Source organism: Rhinichthys klamathensis, unplaced genomic scaffold, assembly GCF_029890125.1.
Source record: "Rhinichthys klamathensis goyatoka isolate OS25496 unplaced genomic scaffold, OSU_Roscu_1.1 h1tg000296l_1, whole genome shotgun sequence".
Classification (NCBI taxonomy): Eukaryota; Metazoa; Chordata; class Actinopteri; order Cypriniformes; family Leuciscidae; genus Rhinichthys; species Rhinichthys klamathensis.
Genome location: NW_026606815.1, coordinates 1,824,865 through 1,838,267, shown reverse-complemented (window position 1 = coordinate 1,838,267; position 13,403 = coordinate 1,824,865). Strand labels below are relative to the sequence as shown.

Sequence of the window (13,403 nt, the reverse complement as noted above, 5' to 3'; positions counted from 1 at the left end):
TTCAAACAAAACTTTAAGAAAGTGAAAGAATCAGATTATTCTTATTATTAAATCAACCTTTAACAATCAGGTCCATTGAAATCTCTGACCTTTATAAACAAAAGCAACTCTGGGAAAGATATTACGGTAGATAGTCTTTGTGTTCTCGTAGCTACTTCTGTCTTTTTACTGAACGTTGTGTGAATTCAGCGTTAGCGTGAGGCCAGTCAGGAGATGCAGTTCAACGATTCAGCTTTCAGTCAAAGATGTTTTGTCTCCCTCTTCTGTGAGCTTTTATGTCTGCAGCTGTAGGTTTGCGTCCAAAATCTAGAATACAAGTGTTTACTTTCAGGGATGATCAAATTTTCTGGAGTTTTCTGGTGCTTTCTGAGACGATACCCATGGTGTGCGTTTGCGGTCGCTGATCGTTCAAAAGGTCATGTTCATTTTTATAACTGCTTTTAGAAGTAGATCCCCATTTATCTACACTGCTCAAGCCACTGTCGTGCCGTTTTAAAACAGAAAGTTGGATAAGATAAAGTGCCCATTGAGAGTGAGGCCCAAAGAGGATTTAAATGGAGGAAGAACATGATCAGGAGATCCCTACTCATGTCAAATGCCAAGAACTACTGTCTGGACATCTTTAAAGCAGGTTACGGTTTAAAACAACCTTGACTTCCCTGAATCTGAGTGCCGATGTCACCTGGCTTTAGAAATGAAGTAGGCCTACTGACACAATCTTAAAAATAAAGTTTCCAAAAGAGGGTTTTCACAGCGATGCCATAGAAGAACTATTTTGTGTTCCCCAAAGAACCTTTCAGTGCACAGTTCTTAAAGGAACCTTTTGTCCCTAGTGTGAGAGGAACATTTTAACTATCTCACAATTTTTCTTACCCAGTATTTACCAGTTAAATGTTTTTCATGGAACTCTAGATAGATGCAATGTAGAACCTCTATTTTTAAGTGCAGGGAGCTCACAGTCCTCTCAAAAAGTGCTCAAAAGGTGAAAGAACTCAATAGAAACTGATGAAAAAGATGACTGCAAATGTCTCTAAATCCTCAGATACACACCTGGAGTAACTTTCTAATTGTAATTGGTTGATATTGGCTCATGGGGTTTGTGATTGATGATTGTGTTTGTCTCATTTCAACAAACATCATTCAGGACAAGAAAATTAACACTGGAAACCTGAGGGACCAACCAAATCATGATCACATATGACTAAGTTGACTGACAAGTTAAAATTGATATCTCCAGACGACAGATTATATCACACCCAAACGCATGACAATGTGCTCCTTCCTTTTTAAAATATTTCTTTGATTAAAGGAGGGGTTATGGGAAAGGCCAGACTTGTATTAAAATAATGAGTACACTTTATGTAAAGAATTTTGATTTGAAGGAACTGGATCTCACCAAGACCCTTTTTATGTATGAAGTGGGTACAAAAAAAAATCTGTTTCACGTATATGCATATATTGTTGTAAAGTTTTTTTTTTTTATTCTAAATATGTTTAGTAATAGTAATAGCTAGTATAATTCATTAATGAAAAAACAAATACATACTGATGCTCATATTATTAACAAAACCAAAAACACAAATCCAGATTTTGTTCAAACGGGTTTATTTCCCTATAAACAGTATTCAGCATTGTACCACAAAAGTTCAGCAAGTGACATCTCATGTTATTCCAATTGCATACCTTTTCTGTTTACAGTATTTACAACTTGCCATCAAAATGTTTATCACATTTGTCTATAATCAATCTCATACTGTTCTAAAATGAAGTGATGTGAAAATCTCTGAGAAACATTTTAGCTGTGTGTTATTCAGAGCAACACATTTTTTGTAACATTCACAAAAATAAACATTCATGGGGTGAAACTTCATTAAGACCAAACGTATGCACTGCTTAAATTATAGTAAGGACCACCAACTATCTTGTCAGCAATATTATTGTTGTGTGTTATTAAACTAGCATCAAGTTTGAATCAATCTGTCATAGATTTTATTCAAATTTTGCAAACCACCTCATAACTTATCTTGTTTTAATTTAAAGATTTTTTCATTTGGATCTTTGAAACACTAATACAGACTGGGAGGAGTAAAAATTAAGATTGAAAATGTATCCTTCACATTAAAAAGATACTTTTTTTTTTTTAAAGGCGTCTATAATGTCCACATCTGTGAACAGAATCTGCAAAAGAATGTAAAAGGTGTATTTGTATGAGAAAATTAGATTTAATAGTACATACTGATCTTGCATAGTCAGCTCATTCATCCCATCTTCCAACAGACAAACCCCTGACCTCTGGGAGTGAATCTGTAAAACTGGCTCAACAACAAGTAGCCTCCTTATTCAAAAGTAATGTAGTGGTATAAAAGCATTGGGAGGCCAACTGAGAGGCCCAGTGTTCTTCGTTAATGAGTGAAATGTGTAACAATAAGGAAAGATTCACTGAGGGCTGGATAAAATCTCAATTCAACTACTACGGAAACTGATAACGGAAATCCCAAATACGTCATTAGACACAGGGAGCAGTTAAAATGAGCACTTAAGAGAAGCTAAGACTTAAATATTTATCTTCATCTCCGTGAAAAATCTATGAATGCTTCATTCAGTATTTTTAAATCTATGAACTTCTAAATAAATCCATTAAGAGGAAAAAAACTAACAAACCGCTAATTATTATGTACTCCTAAAATAAAGTCGAAAGCAAGTTTTATAGCAATGGTAGTGCTTTTTATACAAACGCTAGCAATTTTGAAAGTGGACGTATCAGGCACTTAGATTGTGTTTGAGACGACGTCAAAAGGACTACAGTATAATTCCACTATAACCTTGACCTATAGTTGAGCTGTGGCTTATCAAGGGCTTTTTTGGAGTCCGCCTTTTGGTAACTCTCAAAGGAAAACATTCCCACACACCTGTCAAACACAGAGAGAACAAAGCCAGGCTGCCTGTACACAGAAACTAGAGAAGATGCTGATAGAAAGAGCAGATTTATCTGTCCTTGGATGTGAGCTTCTCAATCAGCTCCTGAAGGGGTGCTAGTTCTTTACGATCAATCAAATTAAACTCCTGAAAAAAAAAAGTAGAGAGAGAGAGAGGTGTTTTAATTTAAGTTGGTCCTGTAAAACATCATATTCATCTGCTTATGATAAGCCAAACCACCCAGGCAAACACTAACTCACACACCTCAATGACAAGTACACACCTGAACAAAGAAGATAAAGTGCTTGAAAGAGGTGTTGAGGTGCGCCTCCTCCTGCAGCTGGATAACAGAGTCAAAGTGCTGGTGGTAGATGTGAGCGTAAACACGGAAGAGTCTCTTCAAAATGGTCTTGGCCACCGACATGAAGTTCTTTGGGAAAGGGACCCCTATAAATGTCACACAGAAAAACTACTTTAAAATGACCCTCTTATGCATTTTTTTTCTGACATTACCTTACATGTAGTGTGTAAATATAGTTGTTTGTGAATGTAAAAAGTCCTTACTTTCTGCACAAACCTACGTAGGTTTGAAACAAATTTGCATAATGTCAGCGGCAGCCTATGGTCTTCATTGGCTGCCTGCGAACAACGTTTACTTTGACCTGCCCTGTAGTTGTAGCTGAGGCATGGACAAGTTTGGTTTGTGTTGTCACTTGTCAAGAAGACGCCATTTTCTGTGCTGCGAAAGCAAGTCCATCTTGCATGCACTTCCAAAGGATGAGGACTCTGGCTCGAATTAATACGGTAAAACTGACGCCATCATTACTGTTCGTATCACTACAAGCCTCCAGAGCTGAAATTCAAATATGGAAGTGGTCGTTTCATTTTATCTAACTGTCTCAGACACTGTGAGAAAAGAGGTGATGCTGCAATGTATATTATGAGAAAATTAAAGTGCTTTTTGACCTTCGATGCAAGTAAACCTATTGTAGGAGACCTTCAAAACAAAATTAGGAACCTTTAAAAGAGCATAATAGGGGCACTTGAGAATCCAAGCAAAAGGAAATGGTCGAAAAATGAATATGGCAGAATATAATTATGTTGTGGATGTGGTAACTAGGTTCCTTGAGAAGACTGAATTGTTTAAAGCATGTTTTGATGATGTTTTAAAAGCGCCACCGTGTGGACAGTTCCCTCCTTGATCATGAGGAGCTATACAAAGAAAAAAAAGCATGCTAAATTTCTATATCATGCACAATAAATCAAAGGAGTAGCACACCTATTTTTGAAGGGAAAAGTGTCTCATCATCAAGTTGATCTTGGACCCAAGTCATCAAGTAATCAATGTACTTTGGAGCTGAACATTTTATTGGTTTTTTTATGTTGGTTCCATCAGCCCAGTGATATTCATACCTGCAGACAACACACAAAAAACTAATTAAAAGAAATATGGTTACACTTGTGATGTAGTTACAATGTAATTACAAGAGTGATATTAGTTAACTACATGCACTTTTTATAGAGTTACGATTAGGGTTTGGTTTAGGGTTAGCTACTGTTATTACTATAGTAAGTACATGTAGTAACGTGTAACTACGTTACTAAAAAATTTTTTTTTTTTAATGCAACACTGCTGTACTTTAATCTGTAATTACCATTCAAAAGTGAATTTCCTTATGCTCACAACCTTCGTGAGCACAAGAGACTTCATTCAAAAACGTAAACAAAAAAACACACAAAAAAACAACAACTTTTGAATAGTAGTGTAATGCTCAAAATATTTCACATGATAAATCCCTGTTAATACTTACTTAGGCCCAGCAGACATTAGTGGGCAGCTTTCCTCAGTGCAGAAGTCTGTGATGGTTCCATACAACATGTTGATCTGGTTAAAGAAGTCCACAGCTACAAGCACATGAAACAGCATTATAGTACAAACTCATGCCAGCATCTTAAAACATTTAAAAAAACCTACGGTCGGAAATGAATAATATTTTGTTCTAAACAATAACAAAATAAATATCTACCCTATGCAGTTCCATCACAAACCTCAAGGGGTTTTGGAAACCCTGCTGTAATTTTATAACAGAAGTTCGGTACACCCAATATTTCATGAGCTGCAGTAATTAGATGAAACCCTAAACCCTAGCAACATCAGCGCTGCCAGAGTCTGTATTCAGCCCTCTGTCCATGAGGCTAACAACCTAAGAAAACTCCACTGCCTTTATTGTTAAAAATAGAAGGAGGCCAGAGGCCTTGAATGGATCCAAGCAACTGCCTCTGAAATGTTGCAAAACTGACCTACAAACAGGCCTTATAAAATTGATAACTGGGAAGATCCATTTAAACACACGAGTCACTGATTTTGACTGTACCTATTTTAAAGAGTTTTGAAATCCGAGATTTTAGCACATGTACCGATATGTACACATAGGAAATTTGTGAAAACAACATTTTTAATATTAGAGGGTTATTCACCCAAAAATGAACTTCACCTCAACTTCAAGCCATCCTAGGTGTATATGACTTTCTTCTTTCAGCCAAACACAATCGTAATTATATATATATATAAAAATAAAATAAAAATACCCTGGCTCTTCCAAGCTTTATAATGGGAGTGAATGGTACCATTTTTTTAAAGCCCAAATAGAGCATCCATCCATCATAAATGTAATCCAGGGGGTTAACCCTCTGGGGACTAAGTCCTTTTTGGTCCGTTTTCTCTATTTTTACATTTGGGCTTATAAACCATATGTAATGGAGATGGATCACTATGTGTTTGGTATCTATGGATTCAGAAGACCCTAAGATAACGTAAGCATGCATGTAATGTGTTTATAAAGGAAGTATGAGTGAAAAATGTACTATAAACTAGAGAATTTCAAAAACGGAAATTAGATTTTTTTCATTTATTTCTGAAAATCACACATCACACAAAAATAGTGAACAGTTTTTGAACAAAAAATATATTTGTCAAAGCCTTTGCTTGACAGACATGTGTAATTGTTAAATAAAATGTGTAAAGAACAATGAAAAATGTAACTATTTACAAATAGTCCCAGGTGTTTTTCTTAGGAATGCTTAGAATTTTCTAAGCAATGCTTTCTCCTCGTCACTCTCCAGTAATTGTTCCAGAGCTTGTTCCACCGTAAATCGTTGACTGCTTGCCATCATAAAAGTGCTAAAACAATAAATAATGCTATAATTGTATGTATGTGTATATAAATATATATTTTATAATTGTTCTGTCTCTCTCTCTCTCATATAAATCTCTGATAATCCGCTCCGTAAGCCTCCGTTCGCTCTCTCTCCTTCTCTCCATTCAACGCTGTTTGCGTCATATCCCTAACTATATAGTACCACCCCTTGCAAAGCTATAGAGTCCTCTGATTTGCTAGAAAGGTCATGGTAACCTTCCTCTGATTGGGTAAGAAACATATTTCTCCATCGGCAATTTTTCAATTGGTTGTTGTTCGCGGAATCTGCCAAACAACATCGATTTCATTGGCCTTTTACATAGTGGTATTGCGCAACAAGGAAGTGTGTATATTTACAAAGCCGGGTATCACTGTTTTCAGCGGAATCTGAGGAAGACGGTAAAAAAGACCGCAGCTCTCTATCATTAATAGTTTTTAAGATAATTACACATTTGTAAAAGTATGCCATTTTGGGCGGTACCGCCCAATCCGTCCCCAGAGGGTTAATAAAGGCCTTCTGAAGTGAAGCGAAAAAAAAAAATCCATATTTATAACTTTATAAACTATAATCACAGGCTTCCGGTAACGAGTTCTGGCCGAAAAGTGAGAGTGAACTCTGAACCGAAGCATTACGTATTGACAACCAGCAGAGTTACAATTTATAAAGTTACAATTATGGGATCATTTTCATTTTTGGGTGAACTAAACCTTTAAGGGAAAAAATTTTGATATTTAGGAGCTACTTCTTTGAGGCCACAATACTGAATGTGACAGACACATTTGTCTGAGATGCTATTAGAAGGAATGATGCATGATGACATGTCTACATCATTAGGCTATTCACATTATTCATTAGAGAGAAGAACAATAATAATGACATATATACATCCCATACTTTTATAGGTATGTAGTTCTTAAATGAAATTTATTTTTAACTCTACAGACCTACTTACAATTAAGAAGAGGACAAACATAAACAACTTTTATAATCACTGCAGTTTTTTTAACACACACACTGATGCAGCAAAAAAAAAAAAAAAAAAAAATCCCTAGATTAAAGTCACATGCTTACTGTTGACTGCCACCCATTCATTGAGATCTTCTCCATCGGGCAGCATGACGGCCATGCGCAGGTTCCCGCTGCCCAGAGTGGCCTCTGCATGCTTCAGGAGCTCGTACTGGTGCGAGCCCTCGGGAATGTTCTTCTTCGGTTTAAACGTCTTTGACGAGCGGCTTCCACTGTGGAATAACAGAAGAGTAAGAATGCAGGATGTTCACACTTTCATTATTTGCTGCACACTTGCACTGGATCAAAAAATACTTGGTCAAGCAAAATGATATCATTGAACATGACATACTGTTTATTTTTAGTTACGAAACCTGTTTGTGTGGGATTAAACAGTAAAGTAATGAGGTAAGAAAGAACAGAAGCAGGTATTGGTTAGGAAAAGTCACATTTATATAGTAGAGTACCATAATAGTCTGGCAGCACTATACTGTCAAAGAGCACCGTCCTTCGGATGAGACGTTAAACCGAGGTCCTGACTCTGTGTGGTCATTAAAAATCCCAGGATGTCTTTCGAAAGAGTAGGGGTGTAACCCCGGCATCCTGGCCAAATTTGCCCAGTGGCCTCTGTCCATCGTGGCCTCCTAATCATCCCTATATATATATATATATATACACTGATTGGCTTCATCACTCTGTCTCCTCTCCACCAGTAAGCTGGTGTGTAGTGAGCGTTCTGGCGCAATATGGCTGCCGTCGCATCATCCAAGTGGATGCTGCACATTGGTGGTGGTTGAGGAGATTCCCCCCTTCCATGTGAAGCGCTTTGAGTGCCTAGAAAAGCGCTATATAAATGTAATGAATTATTATTATTATTATTATTATTTAGCACTCAAAATACAAGCAAAGATGAAGGGTAATATTCTTCAACAACGTTTCGTAGCTGCTGGGATAAATTAATTCGGGTATATTTCCATGAATAATATTCTTTAAAGTAGAGCTGCTTGATTATTTGTTAAATTGCCCCTATTATGCTATTTTAAAGTTTCCTAATGTTGTTTTGGAGTCTCCTACAACAGGTTTACATGCATCAAAGGTCAAAAAACTGTTTCATTTTATCATAATATACATTTGCACATCACATTTTTATTGACTCTCAAATAACTCGTCAGATGAATCAATCTCTCTAAATCCCTCCTTTCCGCGAGCTACTCTGCTCTGATTGGCCAGACGGCTCAGTCTGTTGTGATTGGTCTACCGTGTACAGCACGCGCATCGAAAACAAAAACGGCCATTGACATTACAACGTCAGCTGTCCTGAGGCTTCCTACACCGTAAACTAAACACAGTAACGAACAATGACGTCGATTTTACCATATCAATCCGAGCGCGAGTCCGATGATGAAACATTGAAAGAACTAGGGTTGGGGCGATGTCTACCAATTTGGCATCAGACGATGTCTACAGTGAAACATCGCGATGGACGTTGATATGGGGGGGGGGTATTTTCGTAATATTCTCATTTTCCACTAGATCTTTTCCTCTATATCTCATCAGCAATTTTGATTTCGGCACACTCTGCAGCAGCTGTAGCCGGGGAAAACCCAGACAACTTCCGGCAAATTTAGATTTGCTCTGAAAGTTAGTCTGGCAAAGAGCTCATTCAAGCCCATTTCCAATCTGTCGAAATCGAGGCACCAATCAGAAACGTTGGGGCGGGCTTTACACGATGACACAGCGCTGGGATTTTGAAGCAGATTTTAGCCTACATTACAAAGATGGATGCCGCCGTCGAACATCACTCGTTCAAATCAGCTATCGCGTCTGTTTTAAGCGTTTTGAACGTTTCCTTTTTGTTAAACATCGAGCAAATAACAACACTCGGAGAAACATTTCTCCGCCGCTCTGCATACGTCATCTCCTTCATCGCTCTGATTGGTTTTAGCTCTATCCACAACGTCCGTTGGTGACGCCCCTCTGGAAATGATTTGTCTATGACGCTTTGCCAGACCATAACTCAGTTACAACTGAGAATGGTCTGGTTTTAACCAGGCTACAGCAGCTGAGCACTAAGAGCGAATGTACAGTGACGTGACATAACTGCCAGATTCAAACTGCGTGCTTTCGCGCTATGGCTGGCGCTGAGCCAAAGACGGACGCGCTCAGCGCTTGTCATAGGCTATATCACGCTATATCACAAACATCTTTTGTCTGATGTTCTCATGTCTGTCAGCCATCACGATGGACGATGATATCGTCCATCGGCCCAACCCTAGAAAGAACCTCCATCGTAAGGACGACTCGAGCAGGACGTTCCTCAGTGATACGCTACTCAGTTTGAGGGACATTATGAGATGTTGCAACTCTAATTCCTCACCATCTAATCAGCATTAACAAGTGCATGTCCCTCAACAAACGATTATTTTACTTGTACTTATTTACAGAGTATTTTTCTAATTTATTTTCCCTGGTGTCTGTGCGCGCAATAAGTGGGCGGACAATATGCTAATGTTTCGTCTTGACGTCACAATGAAACGGCTTATGACTCGTTTGAAAAACGATTCATTTTATTGACTCAGAGTCGACTCTTTAATTTTGAAAGACAATAACTTACAGAGCACTTTCAGAAGAAAACTTTGCCGTATGTTTTCATTCACTTAGAGCTAGGTTACACTACATGAAAGGTCATTTTCAAAAATCCATAATAGGGGCACTTTAAAAAATTGCAATCTCAATACAAACACCCACACAATCTTATTACTAAATGACAGAGAAATTCGGCTATGACTATTAAACCTTTTACAAGTACGATCACAGCGAACATTAAAATCTGCGTTGGCACTGCCGCTGACCCAGAGAAAGCAGTTGACATGAATAGATATTAGAGGTCGACCGATTCATCGGTTTTGCCGATTAATCGGCACCGATAGTTGTTTGGTGGAACTATCGTTATCGGCAAAAATCCACACCGATAGTTTTTCCGGGTTGCGTCCGTTGCTTGAGCGGCTGAGAAGTGCGCGCGGTCATTACACAGCACGAGAGCGCTCAGAACAGAAGAGACTGCTGGCATTATACAGAGTGAGAGCGGCCTCTAGAGGACAAATAACAGACTATCACTGGCTGAGTTGTTTACGTTAACACGTGAGGCAGCGCGCAGCACGGAGAGAACACGCAGTGAGAGCGCTGACATTTAAAACACCGACAGCGAAACGGTATGAATACATAACACTAAAGTAGCTACATATTGCCATATCATTACAAATTAATTCATTTGTTGACTAGATGCTGCATCAGCAGAGAAAGAACAGTAGTTTGCCGTCGAGGCTGTGAGGACTCTAACATTACCTCAGTCAACCGTTAATGCAATGTGACAAAAACACACGCAGACCTGACCCAAATGTTTTATGGCGCAATTGTTACCATCTATTTGCATTATTTTTATCCGGCTGGTAATTTTTATGCATTCATTAGCCGACGAAGTTGCATATTTAAAACTAGTGACGTGATTGCTTTCTCAACATTGATAAACTAAACTAATCAGAAACGCGTTCGATTTAAGATCTTTTTAATCACTACAATAGATCTTGTTATTTTGATTAGATAATCATCAAGTGTTCTAAAATATAGAAGCAAATAAAGTGAGAGACTATAGGCTATATTACGTATACATAATACAGGTCTTTATTACATTTTAATGGCCATCTTTAAGCACGACTCTTTGGAATCATATGAAAGGGTAACACTTTACAATAACATTGCATTTTTAGCATTAAATAAGGTTAATACAAGTTGTAGAAGAATTATTCATTGTTACGGTAGTTTGTTAATTTCAACATTTACTAATGCATTTGAAATTGAGTTTTAATTCTTATTTTATCTTTTATTAACTTAGTTAATGTACTGTGAATGAACTGTAAGGACTGGGCCAGGGTGAATCTGAATAACTAAATACCTTCGTGCTAAAATCCCAAAGCCTTTAGCCCCAAAAGGCCTGGAACTTGAAAAAACACACACAAACACACACACACACACACACCTCCCCCACAGCTGACACCCACACTCAGGACAGAGCGTGGTTTCCTGTTACGAGACACTTGTATGACTGACTTGGAATTTGATGTTCAAAGAGAAAGAAACTTCTTTTCTTTAAAAGACATTTAACCCGATATATTCGATGTGTTTTTATGTGTGTCCATTTGCCCATGTCACATTGTAATGACTATAATTTGTCCGTAACTTAAAAGTGAATTATAAATACCCTAGGTGTATTTTTAATGTAAATGTTTACCTATAACAGTCGTGTTTGATATCGTAAAAATGCCCTTGACTTGACTCAGCCAGATATATGTATGAACACACCGTAAAAGGTATGATTATGTGCATAACACATCTCTGCAGTAGAAATGACCCTTCCTAACACAGGTCATAATTTAATTAGACAAGCAGTCTGACAAGACAAAGAGAAATAAAACCCAAAGTCCCGCCTGTAAACTTCCAACCCTCTAATTGGCCAAGCCAACAGGAAGAGGCTGGATTTCTCATAGTGTGATAAATGACGCTTCTCCCCTGCGCTCGCTCTCTTCCTCCCGTGTCATGATGTAACGTCTCGCCTCCGGGCGAGCTCTTCGCCTTTCTTTTATTTGTTTCTAGTTTAGTTGTGTTTTTCATTTGTAGATAAGTCTCTGTGTTTAATTCCAATCGACGATTGAAAAGGAAACCCCGTGACATATCTCTTCAGCAAATCCATCTACAAGGGACCTTTAAACGAGCGCGCGCTCTCTTTGAAGGAGAAACACGCGCACGTGACCACGTGACGCGCCGGACCGAGAGACACACACGCTTCTTCAAAAGCCATGGAAAGATGCAACGTTAACTCCGCGTGATTTCCCCGTAGAGATCTTTATTCCCTTTTTGTTAGTCAAAGTTTTGTTTTCCGTAGCCGACTCAGTTCACTTCCACGAAGTGAAACGAACTTAGCCGAACTATTTCCCTTTGGAAATGTTACAACAAAGACTGTAAACCTCCGTTCAACACGCGCGCCAAGCAGCCCACGTGACGCTTCCTCACACCCAAAGGACTCAGCTCACGCGGCCAGACAGGGCCGTACAGGAATGTTTCGGCACAGAGAGAAACCATAACATACGTTGATTGCAAGTATAAATCTCTTTATAGAGCTTCTAAGAAGTTTTAAGATGATGTTCCGTGTTGTAATCGGAGAGGTGAATGTCTTCCTGCCAATGAAATTCTCCCAATTTCTCTGTTCTCTCTCTCCCCATCCCCTTTCCTCTCTCTCTTACTCGCTCACGCGTGTAAGTTATCAATTGTCCAAACTTTATGCATTTCTCGTTCATTGATGTCTTATTGTATCGTTCATTGTTGTCTATGTGTTTGTAAATACATATATCCCATGTAACCGTAGTAAATACATAAGTAGTCATGCCTCTATTAAATTAATTATATATTCATTAGATTGATGTGCTGTCTCTTTGCTCAATTTCAAGTCACTTAAGTGCCAAAGGTCTAAATGCTACAAGCTTTACGAATTACAGATACTTTAAAGAGTAACGTTAACGTTATGTGTTGATGGGCGGGAAACCCAATTCTTCTGGCCAGAGAATTGCGTTTCCTGACATCCTATAAAGTAAGATGATATTGTGGATCCCACAAATATTATCCTGACAATTGAGCTAATTCATTTTACCTGTGTGTGAAACATGGCCCGTGTAATTAACTGCAAGCAACTTGTGGTTAATTTCCGGGATTCACATGCACGCATGCAGGTAGAATGACCGATCCTCCCTTATCGGGAGATTTATTAACATGTAAGACAGATCTAATCCAAACATGTATGAATAATTATTAATTACCAATTATTAATTATGATATGCAAATTCCCCACGGATTAGATCCGCCCTGAATCCTTACAAATGGTGGAGAATGCAGGCACATTTTAAACTTGTTTTATGAGCAAAATCAGTTTTCAATCTATGTCTATATTGTGATTTAATATTGTACGTGCGCCTCGAGTGAGCGAACGCAATGCGAACTCACCGCTGCAAAATAATGTCTGACATTCCGTTTGCCATTGTTAATAACTAAAAGTAAACTGCAGTTCATAGTATTAAATTTGTCCCACAAAAGACGAAACCTCTTTTGAACGACGACATTTTTAATGTTAAACTCCCCTGTCCGAACGATGTTCTTCTGTCAGGGTGAAGACAAGATTTAGTGAATCGATGCTCTTTCACTATTCTTAAAAAGGCCTTATTTTATAATCGTTAGAT

The 13,403-nt window shown here is 38.2% G+C and overlaps 1 protein-coding gene across 1 annotated transcript in view; it reads right to left on the bottom strand.

Annotated features, from left to right (window-relative positions):
- Positions 1–1,985: 1,985 nt before the first annotated feature.
- mob1ba (MOB kinase activator 1Ba) overlaps positions 1,986–13,403 on the bottom strand; it is a 29,036-nt gene continuing 17,618 nt past the window's right edge. The window contains exons 3-7 of the mRNA XM_056270018.1: positions 7,186–7,352; positions 4,728–4,821; positions 4,196–4,329; positions 3,200–3,363; positions 1,986–3,063 (exon numbers count right to left, since the gene is read on the bottom strand). Of these exons, the coding sequence (XP_056125993.1) occupies positions 2,986–3,063; positions 3,200–3,363; positions 4,196–4,329; positions 4,728–4,821; positions 7,186–7,352 (637 nt within the window). The 3' untranslated portion in view covers positions 1,986–2,985. The remainder of the gene's footprint in view (positions 3,064–3,199; positions 3,364–4,195; positions 4,330–4,727; positions 4,822–7,185; positions 7,353–13,403) is intronic.